This window comes from Coregonus clupeaformis, unplaced genomic scaffold (genome assembly GCF_020615455.1).
Source record: "Coregonus clupeaformis isolate EN_2021a unplaced genomic scaffold, ASM2061545v1 scaf0702, whole genome shotgun sequence".
NCBI lineage: Eukaryota > Metazoa > Chordata > Actinopteri > Salmoniformes > Salmonidae > Coregonus > Coregonus clupeaformis.
The window spans coordinates 220,926-242,253 of NW_025534157.1; the positions used below are offsets into that span (position 1 = coordinate 220,926).

The window sequence follows — 21,328 nt, forward strand, 5'->3', positions numbered from 1 at the left end:
TTTCAGGTCTCTCCAGAGATGTTCGATCAGGTTCAAGTCCGGGCTCTGGCTGGGCCACTCAAGGACATTCAGAGACTTGTCCCGAAGCCACTCCTGTGTTGTCTTGGCTGTGTGCTTAGGGTCATTGTCCTGTTGGAAGGTGAACCTTCGCCCCAGTCTGAGGTCCTGAGCGCTCTGGAGCAGGTTTTCATCAAGGATCTTTCTGTACTTTGTACCGTTCATCTTTCCCTTGATCCTGACTAGTCTCCCAGTCCCTGCCGCTGAAAAACATCCCCACAGCATGATGATGCCACCACCATGCTTCACTGTAGGGATGGTGCCAGGTTTCCTCCAGACGTGACGCTTGGCATTCAGGCCAAAGAGTTCAATCTTGGTTTCATCAGACCAAGATTCTGACCATGTTCCTCATGGTCTGAGAGTCCTTTAGGTGCCTTTTGGAAAACTCCAAGTGGGCTGTCACTGAAAAGTAACTTGACACTGTTGATCAGTCAGTGAAAATGTTGATTAAAATGGCATGAAGAACATTGCATTGACAGAGGAGGGTGTACTGAATTAATGCATCGTAAGGTAAGGGCTGAAATGTGTTCTAGATGCTCGAACAGCGACGTGTCGGTCTCTAGCTAATTAGGTAGATTGCTAGCATGTGTAAACTCACTACAATGCACAGTCGATGCATTGGCCGGGTTTAGATTCAACATAGCTAACTGTTTCATCAGTTACAGTTTGTGTTGTGAGAGGAAATGTAGGCTAGCTAGCAGTGTTTGTGCTGAAACTGACATCTGGCTGAACACGTAAATAATCTAGTCAGTTTGAATGTGGCAGTTTGGTGTTGACTTTACTTTTACATTTTAGTCATTTAGCAGACACTCTTATCCAGAGTGACTTACAGTTAGTGAGTGCATACATTATTATTTTTTTAATTTTTTATACTGGCCCCCCCGTGGGAATCGAACCCACAACCCGCTCTACCAACTGAGCTACATCCCTGCAAGCCAGCCATTCCCTCCCCTACCCTGGACGACGCTGGGCCAATTGTGCGCCGCCCCATGGGTCTCCTGGTCGCGGCCGGCCGGCTACGACAGAGCCTGGATTCGAACCAGGATCTCTAGTGGCACAGCTAGCACTGCGATGCAGTGCCTTAGACCACTGCGTCACTCGGGAGAGTACTTTACTTACACTACATGACCAAAAGTATGTGGACACCTGCTCGTCGAACATCTCATTCCAAAATCATGGGTATTAATATGGAGTTGTCCCCCCTTTGCTGCTATAACAGCCTCCACTCTTCTGGGATGGCCTTTTACTGAGGAGTGGCTTCCGTCTGGCCACTCTACCATAAAGGCCTGATTGGTGGAGTGCTGCAGAGATGGTTGTCCTTCTGGAAGGTTCTCCCATCTCCACAGAGGAACTCTGGAGCTTTCTTAGAGTGACCATCGGGTTCTTGGTCACCTCCCTGACCACTGGGCGTCCAGCTCTAGGAAGAGTCTTGGTGGTTCTAAACTTCCTCCATTTAAGAATGACGGAGACCACTGTGTCCAAATCATGTCCAATCAATTGAATTTACCACAGGTGGACTCCAATCAAGTTGTAGAAACATCTCAAGGATGATTAATGTAAACAGGGTGCACCTGAGCTCAATTTCTAGTCTCATAGCAAAGGATCTGAATACATATGTAAATAAGGTTTTTCTGTTTTTTATAAATTTGCAAACATTTCTAAAAACCTGTATTCGCTTTGTCATTATGGGGTATTGTGTGTAGATTGATGAGGATTTTTTTTATTTAATCCATTTTAGAATAAGGCTGTAACGTAACAAAATGTGGAAAAAGTCAAGGGGTCTGAATACTTTCCGAATGCGCTGTACGTGTGGAGTTCCAGCTGCAGCATAACGTCAGATTCCTGCCACCAAACACATTCTATTACACACTGTGTAACACATGGACTTCTAATTAAAAACTAGTGTTTTAAGTGAGAATAGGAATTGGTCTGAAGCCGAAAAATAAAGGAAATTCACATGAGCACCACAATGCCTATTCCACCATTCCACCCATGCTCCACCAAGGTTTTCCAGCACAGAGCTACAGTAGCTATGTTGGTACTGTACTTCAAACTATATTTTTTATTAAAGCAAGCTTTGCTTTTATACCTACAAGACCATTAGGGTTGATTGAGCGGTTTTGTCTTGTAATAATGTGGTGCCTGGCTGCATTTCCTTAAACCTTTATTTTAGCAAAACATGTCATTGAAAAACAATCATAATAACATGCTTATTTTGGTCAGTAGTCCAACATAACAACAGATGGTGGTGTGTTGGACACAGTAGCTCAGATAGATGGAGCCTGTCTGCATTCCTGATTTCTGTAACTGTTAGCTTACCTGTGTAATACATCAGCTCAGAACCAAACATGGTCCTGTTTTATCAATTGCTGTTCAATGGACAGTTCCTCTGTCAAAAATAATATGTCACTTAAAGTTGAATTTATTTTAGCAATCAAAATGGTGACGCGACAATAATACACATTTACAGGCCTATATCTAGTTTAGATTCAACATAGCTAACGGTTTCATCAGTTACAGTTTGTGTTGTGAGAGGAAATGTAGGCTAGCTAGCAGTGTTTGTGCTGAAACTGACATCTGGCTGAACACGTAAATAATCTAGTCAGTTTGAATGTGGCAGTTTGGTGTTGACTATACACTTTACTTACACTACATGACCAAAAGTATGTGGACACCTGCTCGTCAAACATCTCATTCTAAAATCATGGGCATTAATACGGAGTTGGTCCCCCTTTGCTGCTATAACAGCCTCCACTCTTCTGGGAAGGCTTTCCACTAGATGTTGGAACATTGCTGCGGGGGACTTGCTTCCATTCAGCCACAAGAGCATTAGTGAGGTCGGGCACTGATGTTGGGCGATTAGGACTGGCTCGCAGTCGGCGTTCTAATTCATCCCAAAGGTGTTTGATGGGGTTGAGGTCAGGGCTCTGTGCAGGCCAGTCAAGTTCTTCCGCACCGATCTCGAGAAACCATTTCTGTTTGGATCTCGCTTTGTGCACTGGGGAATTGTCATGCTGAAACAGGAAAAGGCCTTCCCCAAACTGTTGCCACAAAGTTGGAAGCACATAATCGTCTAGAATGTCATTGTATACTGTAGCGTTAAGATTTCCCTTCACTGGAACTAAGGGGCCTAGCCCAAACCATGAAAAACAACCCCAGAACATTATTCCTCCACCAGACTTTACAGTTGGCACTATGCATTCGGGCAGCTAGCGTTCTCCTGGCTACCAGTCCAAAGTTTGGACACGCCTACTCATTCAAGGGTTTTTCTTTATTTTTACTATTTTCTATATTGTAGAATAATAGTGAAGACATCAAAACAATGAAATAACACATATGGAATCATGTAGTACCCAAAAATGTGTTAAATAAATCAACATTTATTTTATATTTGAGATTCTTCAAATAGACACCCTTTGCCTTGATGACAGCTTTGCACACTCTTGGCATTCTCTCAACCAGCTTCATGAGGTAGTCACCTGGAATGCATTTCAATTAACAGGTGTGCCTTCTTAAAAATTAATTTGTGGAATTTAATGCGTTTGAGCCAATCAGTTGTGTTGTGACAAGGTAGGGGTTGTATACAGAAGATGGCCCTATTTGGTAAAAGACCAAATCCATATTATGGCAAGAACAGCTCAAATAAGCAAAGAGAAACGACAGTTCATCATTACTTTAAGACATGAAGGTGAGTCAATAAGTAAAACATAAAGTTTTTATTTTTATTTTACCTTTATTTAACTAGCCAAGTCAGTTTAGAACAAATTCTTATTTACAATGACGGCCTACATCGGCCAACCCCGGACGACGCTGGGTTTCTTCAAGTGCAGACGCAAAAACCATCAAGCACTATAATGAAACTGGCTCTCATGAGGACTGCCACAGGAAAGGAAGACCCAGAGTTACCTCTGCTGCAGAGGATAAGTTCATTAGAGTTACCAGCCTCAGAAATTGCAGCCCAAATAAATGCTTCACAGAGTTCAAGTAACAGACACATCTCAACATCAACTGTTCAGAGGAGACTGCGTGAACTAGGCCTTCATGGTCGAATTGCTGCAAAGAAACCACTACTAAAGGCCACCAATAAGAAGAAGAGACCTGCTTGGGCCAAGAAACACGAGCAATGGACATTAGACCGGTGGAAATGTGTCCTTTGGTCTGGAGTCCAAATTTTAGATTTTTGGTTCCAACCGCCGTGTCTTTGTGAGACGTGGTGTGGGTGAATGGATTATCTCTGCATGTGTATTTCCCACCGTAAAGCATGGGAGAGGAGGTGTTATGGTGTGGGGGTGCTTTGCTGGTGACACTGTCTGTGGTTTATTTAGAATTCAAGGCACACTTAACCAGCATGGCTACCATAAGCATTCTGCAGCGATACACCATCCCATCTGGTTTGCACTTAGTGGGACTATCATTTGTTTTTCAACAGGACAATGACCCAACACACCTCCAGGCTGTGTAAGGGCTATTTGACCAAGAAGGAGAGTGATGGAGTGCTGCATCAGATGATCTGGCCTCCACAATCCCCCGACTTCAACCCAATTGAGATGGTTTGGGATGAGTTGGACTGCAGAGTGAAGGAAAAGCAGCCAACAAGTGCTCAGCATATGTGGGAACTCCTTCAAGACTGTTGGAAAAGCATTCCAGGTGAAGCTGGTTGAGAGAATGCCAAGAGTGTGCAAAGCTGTTATCAAGGCAAATGGTGGCTATTTGAAGAATCTCAAATATAAAATATATTTAGATTTGTTTAACACTTTTTTGGTTACTACATGATTCCATATGTGTTATTTCATAGTTTTGATGTCTTCACTATTATTCTACCTTGTAAAAAAAACTGTAAAAATAAAGAAAAACCCTTGAATGAGTAGGTGTGTCCAAACTTTTGACTGGTACTGTATATGGTAGAGTCTGTATCTATACAGCCATGATAATGGAGCCAGAGGGGATGGCTGCCGTTTTACGGGCTCCTAACCAATTTGTGCTATTTTGTGTGTTTTTTTTGCATTGTTTGTAACTTATTTTGTACATAATGTTGCTGCTACCGTCTCTTATGAATGAAAATAGCTTCTGGATATGAGAACAGCGATTACTCACCTCGAACTGGAAGAACATATTTTCTTTAATGAGTCTGACGCGAAGGATATACTGTTTCCCCCGGACAAGGCGCAAATCCCCGTCATTCGCATGAAGAAAAGACGGAGATCAGGGGGCGCAGATCCGTGTGCAAGTGGGTAACCCACCTCTAACATCCTTTCAATTGGCCAACGGGCAATCACTGGAGAATAAACTTGATGTGCTCCGTTTGAGACTATCCTACCAACGGGACATTAAAAACTGTAATATCTTATGTTTCACTGAGTCGTGGCTGAACGACGACACGGATAATATACAGTTGGATGGGTTTTCCGTGCATCGGCAGGACAGAACAGCTACGTCTGGTAAGATGAGGGGCTGGTGTTTGTCTATTTGTCAATAACAGCTGGGGCGCGATGTCTAATATTAAGGAAGTCTCGAGGTATTGCTCGCCTGAGGTAGAGTACCGCATGATAAGCTGCAGACCACACTATTTACCAAGAGAGTTTTCATCTATATTTTTCGTAGCCAACTATTTACCACCACAAACCGATGCTGGCACTAATACCGCACTCAACGAGCTGTATAAGGCCATAAGCAAACAGAAAACGCTCATCCTGAAGCGGCACTACTAGTGGCAGGGGACTTTAATGCAGGCAAACTTAAAATCTGTTTTACATCATTTCCACCAGCATGTCACATGTGCAACCAGAGGGGACAAAAAGTACCAGTGACTCAATACGGAAGTGGTCAGATGACGCGGATGCTACGCTACAGGACTGTTTTGCTAGCACAGACTGGAATATGTTCTGGGATTCAGCCAATGGCATTGAGTATACCACCTCAGTCACCGGCTTCATCAATAAGTGCATCGACGACGTAAATATCCCAACCAGAAGCCATGGATTACAGGCAACATCATCACCGAGCTAAAGGCTAGAGCTGCCGCTTTCAAGGAGCAGGACACTAATCCCGCTACGAACCATCAAACCGGCGCAAATAAAGGATTAAGATTGAATCCTACTACACCGGCTCTGACGCACGTCGGATGTGGCAGGGCATGAAAACTCCAAAGGGAAACCCAGACGCGAGCTGCCCAGTGACGCGAGCCTGGCAGATGGGCTAAATGCCTTTTATGCTCGCTTCGAGGCAAGCAACACTAAAGCAGCTGTTCCGGACGACTGTGTGATCACGCTCTCCGTAGCCGAAGTGAGCAAGACCTTTAACCAGGTCAACATTCACAAGGCCGTGGAGCCAGACGGATTACCAGGACCTGAACTCAGAGCATGCGCTGACTAACTGGCAAGTGTCTTCACTGACATTTTCAACCGCTCCCTGACCGAGTCTGTAATACCTACATGTTTCAAACAGACCAGAAACCAATATACACAATCAGTTAGGAAAGCAAAGGCTAACTTTTTCAAACAGAAATTTGCATCCTGTAGCACTAACTCCAAAAAGTTTTGGGACACTGTAAAGTCCATAGAGAATAAGAGCACTTCCTCCCAGCTGCCCATTGCACTGAGGCTAGGAAACACTGTCACTACCGATAAATCTACGATAATCAAAAATTTCAACAAGCATTTTGCTACGGCTGGCCATGCTTTCCACCTGGCTACCACTACCCTGGCCACCAGCTCTGCACCCTGCCCTGCTACTTGCCCATGCCCCACCCCCGCTTCCCTTTCACCCAAATTCAGACAGCTGGTGTTCTGAAAGAGCTGCAAAATATGGACCCCTACAAATCATCTGGGCTAGACAATCTGGACCCTTTCTTTCTAAAACTAGCCGCCGAAATTGTCGCAACCCCTATTACTAACCTGTTCAACCTCTCTTTCGTAACGTCTGAGATCCCCAAAGATTGGAAAGCTGCCACGGTCATCCCCCTCTTCAAAGGGGGTGACACTCTAGATCCAAACTGTTACAGACCTATATCCATCCTGCCCTGCCTTTCGAAAGTTTTTGAAAGCCAAGTTAACAAACAGATCACCGACCATTTCGAATCCCACCGTACCTTTTCCGCTATGCAATCCGGTTTCCGAGCTGGTCATGGGTGCACTTCTGCCACGCTCAAGGTCCTAAACGATATTATAACCGCGATTGATAATAGACAGTACTGTGCAGCCGTCTTCATCGACCTGGCCAAGGCTTTCGACTCTGTCAACCACCGCATTCTTATTGGCAGACTAAATAGACTTGGTTTCTCGAATGACTGCCTCGCCTGGTTCACCAACTACTTCTCAGATAGAGTTCAGCGTGTCAAATCGGAGGGCCTGTTGTCTGGACCTATGGCAGTCTCTATGGGGGTGCCACAGGGTTCAATTCTTGGGCCGACTCTTTTCTCTGTGTATATCAACGATGTCGCTCTTGCTGCTGGTGACTCTCAGATCCACCTCTACGCAGACGACACCATTTTGTATACATCTGGCCCTTCATTGGACACTGTGTTAACAAACCTCCAAACGAGCTTCAATGCCATACAACACAGCAGTAGCCTCCAACTGCTCTTAAACACTAGTAAAACTAAATGCATGCTCTTCAATCGAACGCTGCTGGCACCCGCCCACCCGACTAGAATCACTACTCTCGACGGGTCTGACCTAGAGTATGTGGACAACTACAAATACCTAGGTGTCTGGTTAGACTGTAAACTCTCCTTCCAGACTCATATTAAGAATCACCAATCCAAAGTCAAATCTAGAATCGGTTTCCTATTTCGCAACAAAGCCTCCATGCTGCCAAACATGCCCTCCTAAAACTGACTATCCTACCGATCCTTGACTTCGGCGATGTCATTTACAAAAGAGCCTCCAACACTCTACTCAGCAAATTGGATGTAGTCTATCACAGTGCCATCCGTTTTGTCTCCAAAGCCCCATACACTACCCTCCACTGTGACCTGTACGCTCTTGTAGGCTGGTCCTCACTACATATTCGTCGCCAAACCCACTGGCTCCAGGCCATCTATAAATCACTGCTAGGCAAATCCCCGCCTTATCTTAGCTCATTGGTCACCATAGCAACACCCACCCGTAGTATGCGCTCCAGCAGGTATATCTCACTGGTCATCCCCAAAGCCAACACCTCCTTTGGCCGCCATTCCTTCCAGTTCTCTGCTGCCAATGACTGGAACAAACTGCAAAAATCTCTGAAGCTGGAGACTTATCTCCCTCACTAACCTTAAGCATCAGTTGTCAGAGCACCTTAACGATCACTGCACCTGTACACAGCCCATCTGAAATTAGCCCACCCAACTACCTCATCCCTATATTGTTATTTATTTTGCTCATTTGCATCCCAGTATCTCCATTTGCACATCATCTCTTGCACATCTATCATTCCAGTGTTAATACTAATTGTAATTATTTTGCACTATGGCCTATTTATTGCCTTACCTCCATAACTTGCTACATTTGCACACACTGTATATATATTTTCTGTTGTATTTTTGACTTGTTTTGTTTTACCCCATATGAAACTCTGTGTTGTTGTTTTTTTATCGCGCTGCTTTGCTTTATCTTGGCCAGGTCGCAGTTGTAAATGAGAACTTGTTCTCAACTGGCTTACCTGGTTAAATAAAGGTGAAATAAAATAAAAATAAATCATCGGCAGCTCTATTGTAAGAGCTGGGGCAACCCAGGAGTACGAGTACAGGAAATGACAAGGCTGCTTCAGACCGTTCTATGACAACTGCTGGGAGCTGACGCTGTCATAGTCCATGTGGGGTCAAACGACATCAGGAGGGCTAGCTCGGAACTTCTGAAAATGGATTTTAAAGAACTGATTCTAGCACTGAAAGATTCCAAAAAGCGACCAATTATTTCAGGTCCAGTACCATCGTTGGGCCGCAGGTGTGAAAGATTCAGCAGGCTACTGGCATTACACATCTGGCTAATAGATTACTGTAGCTCTGCTGGAATCACTTCTATAGATGACTTGGACACCTTCTGGAAACAGAAGATACTCTACAGGAATGATGGAGTCCATCAAAATCATCTTGGCTCCTGTCCACGCATTTCAAGGCTGCGTTGAGACTATGACTTATCAATGACCCAAGACCAGTATCAAATGTACATTATCCCAGGGGCGTTGGCAGACAATGTAAGTAACTTAATTTATGTCCCCCTAACTGCCCTGAATACCTCTGTTGATCCTACAGCTACTGTATGCAGTAATCATGTGCCTATGAACCAGAGTTATACTGTTAGCACTGAGGTGGTGTGCCCTAGTAGGAAGTCCACTGTGTGCAGCTCACCCTGCACTATCAGCTCCAATATAAATAACATGAGCAAGTCCACTTCTGCTAAGCTTCCCAGTAAAGCAATCAAGCATCCCAGAAAAGTCCTAGAAATAGCCCACGTTAACATATGTAGCCTAAGAAACAAGGTTCATGAAGTCAATAACTTGCTTGTAACGGATGACATTCATATTCTGACTATCTCTGAAACTCACTTAGATAATAATTTTGATGATACAGTGGTAGCAATACATAGTTATAACATCTACAGAAAATACAGAAATGCCAATTGGGGTGGTGTTGTGGGCTATATTCAGAACCACATTCCTGTAAAGCTTAGAGAGGATCTCATGTTAAATACTGTTGAAGTAATATGGCTACAGGTTCACCTGCCTCACCTAAAGCCCATTCTGGTGGTAATATGGCTACAGGTTCACCTGCCTCACCTAAAGCCAATTCTGGTGGGAAGCTGCTATAGACCACCAAGTGCTAACAGTCAGTATCTGGATAATGTGTATGAAATGCTTGATAATGTATCAACGGAGAGGTATATTTTCTGGGTGATTTAAATATTGGCTGGCTTTCATCAAGCTGCCCAATTAAGAAAAATATTAAAACTGTAACCAGTGCCTGCAACCTGGTTCAGGTTATCAGTCAACCTACCAGGGTAGTTACAAACAGCACAGGAATGAAATCATCAACATGCATTGATCACATCTTTACTAATGCTGCAGAAATTTGCTTTAAAGCAGTGTCCAAATCCATTGGATGTAGTGATCACAATATAGTAGCCATATCTAGGAAAACCAAAGTTCCAAAGGCTGGGCCTAATATAGTGTATAGGAGGTCATACAATAAGTTTTGTAGTGATTCTTATGTTGTTGATGTAAATAATATTTCCTGGACTGTGGTGTGTAATGAGGAGCAACCAGACACTGCACTTGACACATTTATGAAATTGCTTATTCCAGTTACTAATAAGCATGCACCCCATTAAGAAAATGACTATAAAAATGGTTAAATCCCCTTGGATTGATGAGGAAATAAAAAATTGTATAGTTGAGAGGGATGAGGCAAAAGGTTTGGCAAATTAGTCTGGCTGTACAACCGATTAGAAAACATACTGCAAATTGATAAATCATGTGACTAAACTGAATAAAAAGAAGAAACTATACTATGAAACAAAGATGAACGTAAAAAGCTTTGGAGCACCTTAAATGACATTTTGGGCAAAAAGGGAAACTTGGCTCCAGCATTCAATGAATCAAATGACTCATTCATCACAAAACCCACTGATGTTGCCAACTACTTTAATGATTTTTTTAGTTGGCAAGATTAGCAAACTTATGCATGAGTGACATCCAAGAATATCTACAAAATGAAAGAAAGATTGTATTTTGAATTGATTATATGAGGATAAAGCACGATATTGCCACTCCTATTTGCCATATCTTCAATTTAAGCCTACTAGAAAGTGTGTGCCCTCAGGCCTGGAGGGAAGCAAAAGTCATTCTGTTACCTAAGAATAGTAAAGCCGACCAATCAGCCTGTTACCAACCCTTAGTAAACTGTTGGAAAAAATGGTGTTTGACCAGATACAATGCTATTTTACAGTAAACAAATTGACAACAGACGTTCAGCACACGTATAGGAAAGACATTCAACAAGCACAGTACTTACACAAATGACTGATGATTGGCTGAGAGAAATTGATGATAAAAAGATTGTGGGAGCTGTTTTGTTAGACTTCAGTGCGGCTTTGACATTATCGATTTTAGTCTTCTGCTGGAAAAACGTATGTGTTATGGCTTTACACCCCCTGCTATATTGTGGATAAAGAGTTACCTGTCTAACAGAACACAGAGGGTGTTCTTTAATGGAAGCCTCTCCAACATAATCCAGGTAAAATCAGGAATTCCCCAGGGTAGCTGTTTAGGCCCCTTACTTTTTTCAATCTTTACTAACGACATGCCACTGGCTTTGAGTAAAGCCAGTGTGTCTATGTATGTGGATGACTCAACACTATACACGTCAGCTACTACAGTGACTGAAATGACTGCAACACTTAACAAAGAGCTGCAATTAGTTTCAGAATGGGTGGCAAGGAATAAATTAGTCCTAAATATTTATAAAACTAAAAGCATTGTATTTGGGACAAATCATTCACTAAACCGTAAACCTCAACTAAATCTTGTAATAAATAAAATGTGGAAATTGAGCAAGTTGAGGTGACTAAACTGCTTGGAGTAACCCTGGATTGTAAACTGTCATGGTCAAAACATGTTGATACAACAGTAGCTAAGATGGGGAGAAGTCTGTCCATAATAAAGCGCTGCTCTACCTTCTTAACAGCACTATCAACAAGGCAGGTCCTACAGACCCTAGTTTTGTCACACCTGGACCAGCAGTTGTCATAGAACGGTCGGAAGCATTTCCTGTACTCCTGTACCTGGACTAGGAAAAAAGCAATTGGCTCAGAACAGGGCAGCACGGCCTCAAAGAGTACACGGGGAGCTAACTTTAATGATATGCATGTCAATCTCTCATGGCTCAAAGTAGAGGAGAGATTGACTTCATCTTTTTGTAAGAAGTGTTGACAAGCTGAAGGTAGAGAGCTGTCTGTTTAAACTACTAGCACACAGCTCAGACACCAATGCATACCCCACAGAGGTCTCTTCACAGTCCCCAAGTCCAGAACAGACTATGGGAGGCGCACAGTACTACATAGAGCCATGACTACATGGAACTCTATTCCACATCAAGTAACTGATGCGGGTAGCTTAGGCAGCAGGTAGCTTAGTGGTTAAGAGCATTGTGCCATTAACCGAAAGGTCGCTGGTTCTAATCCCCGAGCCGACTAGGTGAAAAATCTGTCGGTGCCCTTGAGCAAGGCACTTAATTGCACCTAATTGCTCCTGTAAGTCGCTCTGGATAAGAGCGTCTGCTAAATGACTAAAATGTAAAATGTACGCAAGCAGTAGAATCTGATTTTAAAAACATGTAAAAATGGAACAGCGGGGAGATACACACGTACAGCCGTGGTCAAAAGTTATGAGAATGACAAGTATTGGTCTTCACAAAGTTCGCTGCTTCAGTGTTATGAGATATTTTTGTCAGATGTTACTATGGTATACTGAAGTATTCTTACAAGCATTCCATAAGTGTCAAAAGGCTTTATTGACAATTACATTAAGTTTATGCAAAGAGTCAATATTTGCAGTGTTGACCCTTCTTTTTCAAGACCTCTGCAATCCGCCCTGGCATGCTGTCAATTAACTTCTGGGCCACATCCTAACTGATGGCAGCCCATTCTTGCATAATCAATGCTTGGAGTTTGTCAGAATTTGTGGGTTATTGTTTGTCCACCCGCCTCTTGAGGATCGACCACAAGTTCTCAATGGGATTAAGGTCTGGGGAGTTTCCTGGCCATGGACCCAAAATGTCGATGTTTTGTTCCCAGAGCCACTTAGTTATCACTTTTGCCTTATGGCAAGGTGCTCCATCATGCTGGAAAAGGCATTGGTCGTCACCAAACTGTTCTTGGATGGTTGGGAGAAATTGCTCTCGAAGGATATGTTGGTACCATTCTTTATTCATGGCTGTGTTCTTAGGCAAAATTGTGAGTGAGCCCACTCCCTTGGCTAAGAAGCAACCCCATACATGAATGGTCTCAGGATGCTTTACTGTTGGCATGACACAGGACTGATGATGGCGCTCACCTTGTCTTCTCCGGACAAGGTGTTTTCCGGATGCCCCAAACAATCGGAAAGGGGATTCATCAGAGAAAATTACTTTACCCCAGTCCTCAGCAATCCAATCCCTGTACCTTTTGCAGAATATCAGTCTGTCCCTGATGTTTTTCCTGGAGATAAGTAGCTTCTTTGCTGCCCTTCTTGACACCAGGCCATCCTCCAAAAGTCTTTGCCTCACTGTGCGTGCAGATGCACTCACACCTGCCTGCTGCCATTCCTGAGCAACCTCTGCACTGGTGGTGCCCCGATCCCGCAGCTGAATCAACTTTAGGAGACGGTCCTGGCGCTTGCTGGACTTTCTTGGGCACCCTGACGCCTTCTTCACAACAACTGAACCTCTCTCCTTGAAGTTCTTGATGATCCGATAAATGGTTGATTTAGGTGCAATCTTACTAGCAGCAATATCCTTGCCTGTGAATGCCTTTTTGTGCAAAGCAATGATGACGGCACGTGTTTCCTTGCAGGTAACCATGGTTAACAGAGGAAGAACAATGATTTCAAGCACCACCCTCCTTTTAAAGCTTCCAATCTGTTATTCTAACTCAATCAGCATGACAGAGTGATCTCCAGCCTTGTCCTCGTCAACACTCTCACCTGTGTTAACGAGAGAATCACTGACATGATGGCAGCTGGTCCTTTTGTGGCAGGGCTGAAATGCAGTGGAAATGTTTTTTGGGGATAAAGTTCATTTTCATGGCAAAGAGGGACTTTGCAATTAATTGCAATTCATCTGATCACTCTTCATGACATTCTGGAGTATATGCAAATTGCCATCATCAAAACTGAGGCAGCAGACTTTGTGAAAATTAGTATTTGTGTCATTCTCAAAACTTTTGACCACAACTGTACATTGTAATATTGTTGTATGGTGGTATTATACATGTTGTATTGTAGATATGTAGTGGTGTAATAATGTTATATGATGGACTGTTTCATATGTAACGGAAGTGCCTTAATGTGTTTGGACCCCAGGAAGAGTAGCTTCTTCCTTGGCAACAGCTAATGGGGATCCCTAATAAATACCAATACAGATCTGACAGGCATGGTTCAGAGCAGCTTTACATGCAGTGACAAGCGCTAAATCATGTTAATAACAGCATTACGTCATTACTATGACAGAACATTATGATGCAATGTTACTGAGTTCAGCCAAACAGACAGAACATTATGATGCAATGTTACTGAGTTCAGCCAAACAGACAGAACACAGAAACTAGACTAGCTAGCCTGGCCGTACACTGAAACACTTCCAGGGTCAGAACTGTAGTTATATTTAGGCTAGAAACAAGCAACAAGCTACTGATATCTGACAAGACAATAACACTGACAAGCTCCAAATGTCATCGCTATAATGACAGAGCATAATGATGCAATGTTACTGAGATCTAGCAGACCCTAGAGTAGCCCGTCTCTTCAGTAGCCCGTCGTAGCCCGTTTGTACAGTAGCCCGTCTCTTCAGTAGCCCGTCTCTAGAGTAGCCCGTCTCTTCAGTAGCCCGTTTCTACAGTAGCCCGTCTCTACAGTAGCCCGTCTCTACAGTAGCCCGTCTCTACAGTAGCCCGTCTCTACAGTAGCCCGTCCCTACAGTAGCCCGTCTCTACAGTAGCCCGTCTCTACAGTAGCCCGTCTCTACAGTAGCCCGTCTCTACAGTAGCCCGTCTCTACAGTAGCCCGTCTCTACAGTAGCCCGTCCCTACAGTAGCCCGTCCCTACAGTAGCCCGTCTCTACAGTAGCCCGTCTCTACAGTAGCCCGTCCCCTACAGTAGCCCGTCTCTACAGTAGCCCGTCCCTACAGTAGCCCGTCTCTACAGTAGCCCGTCCCTACAGTAGCCCGTCCCTACAGTAGCCCGTCCCTACAGTAGCCCGCTCCCTACAGTAGCCCGTCTCTACAGTAGCCCCGTCTCTACAGTAGCCCGTCTCTACAGTAGCCCGTCTCTACAGTAGCCCGTCCCTACAGTAGCCCGTCCCTACAGTAGCCCGTCCCTACAGTAGCCCGTCTCTACAGTAGCCCGTCTCTACAGTAGCCCGTCTCTACAGTAGCCCGTCCCTACAGTAGCCCGTCCCTACAGTAGCCCGTCTCTACACTGACAAACTGCAGCTCATGAGCAGGGGAGAGGGACAGCAGGGGAGAGGGACAGAGACAGCAGGGGAGAGGGGCAGAGACAGCAGGGGAGAGGGGCAGAGACAGCAGGGGAGAGGGACAGCAGGGGAGAGGGACAGAGACAGCAGGGGAGAGGGACAGCAGGGGAGAGGGGCAGAGACAGCAGGGGAGAGGGACAGAGACAGCAGGGGAGAGGGACAGCAGGGGAGAGGGACAGAGACAGCAGGGGAGAGGGGCAGAGACAGCAGGGGAGAGGGACAGAGACAGCAGGGGAGAGAGACAGAGACAGCAGGGGAGAGGGACAGAGACAGCAGGGGAGAGGGGCAGAGACAGCAGGGGAGAGGGGCAGAGACAGCAGGGGAGAGGGACAGCAGGGGAGAGGGACAGAGACAGCAGGGGAGAGGGACAGAGACAGCAGGGGAGAGGGACAGCAGGGGAGAGGGACAGAGACAGCAGGGGAGAGGGGCAGAGAGCAGGGGAGAGGGACAGCAGGGGAGAGGGACAGAGACAGCAGGGGAGAGGGGCAGAGACAGCAGGGGAGAGGGGCAGCAGGGGAGAGGGACAGAGACAGCAGGGGAGAGGGGCAGAGACAGCAGGGGAGAGGGGCAGCAGGGGGAGAGGGACAGAGACAGCAGGGGGAGAGGGGCAGAGACAGCAGGGGAGAGGGACAGCAGGGGGAGAGGGACAGAGACAGCAGGGGAGAGGGGCAGAGACAGCAGGGGAGAGGGACAGCAGGGGAGAGGGACAGAGACAGCAGGGGAGAGGGGCAGAGACAGCAGGGGAGAGGGACAGCAGGGGAGAGGGACAGAGACAGCAGGGGAGAGGGACAGCAGGGGAGAGGGACAGAGACAGCAGGGGAGAGGGGCAGAGACAGCAGGGGAGAGGGACAGCAGGGGAGAGGGGCAGAGACAGCAGGGGAGAGGGACAGAGACAGCAGGGGAGAGGGACAGAGACAGCAGGGGAGAGGGGCAGAGACAGCAGGGGAGAGGGGCAGAGACAGCAGGGGAGAGGGACAGAGACAGCAGGGGAGAGGGACAGCAGGGGAGAGGGGCAGAGACAGCAGGGGAGAGGGACAGAGACAGCAGGGGAGAGGGACAGCAGGGGAGAGGGACAGAGACAGCAGGGGAGAGGGACAGCAGGGGAGAGGGGCAGAGACAGCAGGGGAGAGGGACAGAGACAGCAGGGGAGAGGGACAGAGACAGCAGGGGAGAGGGGCAGAGACAGCAGGGAGAGGGGCAGAGACAGCAGGGGAGAGGGGCAGAGACAGCAGGGGAGAGGGGCAGAGACAGCAGGGGAGAGGGGCAGAGACAGCAGGGGGAGAGGGCAGAGACAGCAGGGGAGAGGGGCAGAGACAGCAGGGGAGAGGGGCAGAGACAGCAGGGGAGAGGGGCAGAGACAGCAGGGAGAGGGGACAGAGACAGCAGGGGAGAGGGACAGAGACAGCAGGGGAGAGGGACAGAGACAGCAGGGGAGAGGGACAGAGACAGCAGGGGAGAGGGACAGAGACAGCAGGGGAGAGGGACAGAGACAGCAGGGGACAGAGACAGAGACAGCAGGGGACAGGGGCAGAGACAGCAGGGGAGAGGGGCAGAGACAGCAGGGGAGAGGGGCAGAGACAGCAGGGGAGAGGGGCAGAGACAGCAGGGGAGAGGGCAGAGACAGCAGGGGGAGAGGGACAGAGACAGCAGGGGAGAGGGACAGAGACAGCAGGGGAGAGGGACAGAGACAGCAGGGGAGAGGGGCAGAGACAGCAGGGGAGAGGGGCAGAGACAGCAGGGGAGAGGGGCAGAGACAGCAGGGGAGAGGGCAGAGACAGCAGGGGAGAGGGACAGAGACAGCAGGGGAGAGGGGCAGAGACAGCAGGGGAGAGGGCAGAGACAGCAAGGGGAGAGGGGCAGAGACAGCAAGGGAGAGGGGCAGAGACAGCAGGGGAGCGGGACAGAGACAGCAGGGGAGCGGGACAGAGACAGCAGGGGAGAGGGGCAGAGACAGCAGGGGAGAGGGACAGCACGGGAGAGGGACAGCAGGGGAGAGGGACAGCAGGGGAGAGGGACAGCAGGGGAGAGGGGCAGAGACAGCAGGGGAGAGGGACAGAGACAGCAGGGGAGAGGGACAGAGACAGCAGGGGAGAGGGGCAGAGACAGCAGGGGAGAGGGGCAGAGACAGCAGGGGAGAGGGGCAGAGACAGCAAGGGAGAGGGGCAGAGACAGCAAGGGGAGAGGGGCAGAGACAGCAGGGGAGAGGGACAGCAGGGGAGAGGGGCAGAGACAGCAGGGGAGAGGGACAGAGAAGAGCTCAGTTACATTCAACGTGGCACCGTCATTGGATGCCACCTTTCCAACAAGTCAGTTCTTCAGATTTCAACTGTAAGTGCTGTTGTGAAGTGGAAACATCTAGGAGCAACGGCTCAGCTGCGAAGTGGTAGGCCACACAAGCTCACAGAACGGGACCGCCGAGTGCTGAAGCACGTAAAAATCGTCTGTCCTCGGTTGCAACACTCACTACCAAGTTCCAAACTGCCTCTGGAAGCAACATCAGCACAAGAACTGTTCGTCAGGAGCATCATGAAAAGCCTTAGATCACCATGCGCAATGCCAAGCGTCGGCTGGAGTGGTGTAAAGCTCGCCGCCATTGGACTCTGGAGCAGTGGAAACGTGTTCTCTGGAGTGATGAATCGCGCTTCACCATCTGGCAGTCCAACAGACGAATCTGGGTTTGGCGGATGTCAGGAGAACGCTACCTGTCCGAATAAGTAGTGCCAACTGTAAAGTTTGGTGGAGGAGGAATAATGGTCTGGGGCTGTTTTTCATGGTTCGGGCTAGGCCCCTTAGTTCCAGTGAAGGGAAATCTTAAAGCTACAGCATACAATGACATTCTAGACAATTCTGTGCTGCCAACTTTGTGGCAACAGTTTGGGCAATGCCCCTGTGCACAAAGCGAGGTCCATACAGAAATTGTTTGTCGAGATCGGTGTGGAAGAACTTGACTGACCTGCACAGAGCCCTGACCTCAACCCCATCGAACACCTTTGGGATGAATTGGAACGCAGACTGCGAGCATCCCATAAACACAATATCACAGCAGAGATTACTGCTAGACCTGCATTGCTTTTAATATTTCTCGTATCGGCCAGGTTTCGTGATATTCACACTAATAATAACGCATCGCTCATCTGGCATCGATGATTTGAGATAGATTTGTTACCAGCGTTCAGCTGATGATACATTGTAGCAGGCAGCATAATACTGAATGATACATTGTAGCAGGCAGCATAATACATTGTAGCCAGCCTAGCACCAAAGGGTTAATGTTAACGCGCGTAAATATCTTCTTCTGATTTGAAACGCCTGTTTGCAATAAGTGATCGAAAAAGAAAGTGATCAACCAGTGACGGATGATTGTCTTGCATTGGGCCATTAAACGTACAAAGGACATCGGAACAACATTTAAATAAAGCAAAAGACGTGGCAGACTTCCATTATTATCGACGGGCTAAACTGATGACCAGCGCTTGGTGACACATTTGAGCGAATAGAATGGTTTCAAATACACATGCTGTCAAAATCTTCAAGCATTTTACAGTGAAAATCTAGACAGCAACCCAGCACTGAAATGTCTATCAACGGGCAGTTATTCAAAGTGCCTGGCTGGAGGGCACCGGGCTATGGTCAGCTACGACTGTCAGAGGGGAGCTGGGCTCGTCATTTTCTAAAGGCTTTTTTTAACATCACCAAAGCATTAAAGAATAAACACACGAATAAAGGACGATTGTACGATCTGGTTTAACGGCGGGACAAGCTAAAAAGGATGTAGATTGAAAGCTGTACCCTCGCTACTGTCTGGTGTAGAACCCACTGTTCTACTGTTCTGCGGTCCGGTGTAGAACCCACTGTTCTGCTGTCCGGTCCGGTGTAGAACCCACTGTTCTGCTGTCCTGCCTCGCCACAACAATGCTACTGTAGCCACACATGATACAACTGGAAAACCTTTATGAAAATACAACTAAATCATCCAAACACACCTTCATAATTAAATGACTATATCGTTGACAAAAATATTTTTGTGCTATTAACAAAATTGTCACAACCGAGTCATCTATTTTTAACTCCGCCTTCTTCAAGCGGTCTGCTCTTGTGGCAATTCAGATGTCGACAAAAGAATGTGCAACGTTAACTGTCAAACGCAAAGATTACCCTACAAAATACAACGTGGACGGACAAAATAAAACAACCCAATAGATTCAAACAATTACCTTCCGTGAAACCAGTCCTTGCATGCATCACATTCGATCATAAACTGGGTAACGTCGTACGGTAATCTGCAGATGCAATATACTGGTACAGTCGCCATGTTAGATCATTGACAACAACGTTGGATAGGAGGGAGAGCCGGAGCAGGAACTCCACTGCAACAAAATGTAATATGAAGATCTTCCACAAGCCGAAGATAGCCAGTTCCGCTGGACATGAAATTAAATCCAAAAGTCCATCATCCGCTGATGTTGCATTGAGTTGGTTATCGTGCTGATTTAGCGCAGAGGTCGAGCATGTTCCTGAAGTGCTTCATTGTTTTCCTTCCCCCTGGTGCCTGTAGTATCCAGCAGCTCGTAGATAAAATGTATCCTTGTTGCATTGTAACATCTGTTACGTCAGCGTTCGTCCTCGATGGCTCGCATCAGATGAATGAATGTCATTAACGGGGCAGCCGTTTCAGCGGGGATCCCGGGAAGTTCCAAACCGTTGGTTGTCGGTAGAAATAGAGCAACCGGAATCGACCAATTAACCGATTCTTTACCTGATCAAATACAGATTGTGTCCGTATCACCGCGAGACATGATGATGAGATGACGCCAACAGTTATGATTAAAATATTATATTACCTACATTTCTCTTTATCATATCAATCTGTTATATTTATTAACATTATATTATTTAATCAAAATGAATATCACATCTACTCAGTGCTTGACTTGAGATGAAAGCAGTGCAGGAGCTGTCTTTTTCCAAGTCCGTCCATTAGACTATGTTCACTGAAATTCAAAAATGACATTATGCTATAGAGACCTCCTGATTATACACGACTTTACCACATTTTCATGACTATTGTTATAGCCTAAAAGTAAGCATTATTGACACTGGAAGGCTGCTGTGTCTGATCCCATGCAGACCAACCATCTCCTGCCATTGTGCCCTTGATCAAGGCACTTAACCCCCCACAAAGTAGAAATGCACTAGACTACTGCCATAACCCCTCACACTAGACCACTAAAACACTGTTTCCCCTGCCATAACCCCTCACACTAGACTACTGCTACACTGTTTCCCCTGCCATAACCCCTCACACTAGACTACTGCAACACTGTTTCCCCTGCCATAACCCCTCACACTAGACTACTGCCATAACCCCTCACACTAGACTACTGCCATAACCCCTCACACTAGACTACTGCAAAAACCCCTCACACTAGACTACAGCAACACCTGCCATAACCCCACACACTAGACTACTGCCATAACCCCTCACACTAGACTACTGCCATAACCCCTCACACTAGACTACTGCCAAACCCTCACACTAGACTACTGCCATAACCCCTACACTAGACTACTGCCATAACCCCTCACACTAGACTACTGCCATAACCCCTCACACTAGACTACTGCCATAACCCCTCACACTAGACTACTGCCATAACCCCTCACACTAGACTACTGCAACACTGTTTCCCCCTGCCATAACCCCACACACTAGACTACTGCCATAACCCCTCACACTAGACTACTGCCATAACCCCTCACACTAGACTACTGCCATAACCCCTCACACTAGACTACTGCCATAACCCCTCACACTAGACTACTGCCATAACCCCACACTAGACTACTGCCATAACCCCTCACACTAGACTACTGCCATAACCCCTCACGCTAGACTACTGCAACACTGTTTCCCCTGACATAACCCTCACACTAGACTACTGCTAGACTGTTTCCCCTGCCATAACCCCTCACGCTAGACTACTGCCATAACCCCTCACACTAGACTACTGCCATAACCCCTCACACTAGACTACTGCCATAACCCCTCACACTAGACTACTGCCATAA

General features: G+C 46.7%; 1 protein-coding gene across 1 annotated transcript in view; it reads right to left on the reverse strand.

Annotated features, from left to right (window-relative positions):
• Nucleotides 1-19,971, reverse strand: part of LOC121575388 (lysine-specific demethylase phf2) — a 199,830-nt gene extending 179,859 nt beyond the window's left edge. The window contains exon 1 of the mRNA XM_045216399.1: nucleotides 19,474-19,971. Coding sequence (XP_045072334.1) covers nucleotides 19,474-19,571 — 98 coding nt within the window. The 5' untranslated portion in view covers nucleotides 19,572-19,971. The remainder of the gene's footprint in view (nucleotides 1-19,473) is intronic.
• Nucleotides 19,972-21,328: the final 1,357 nt, after the last annotated feature.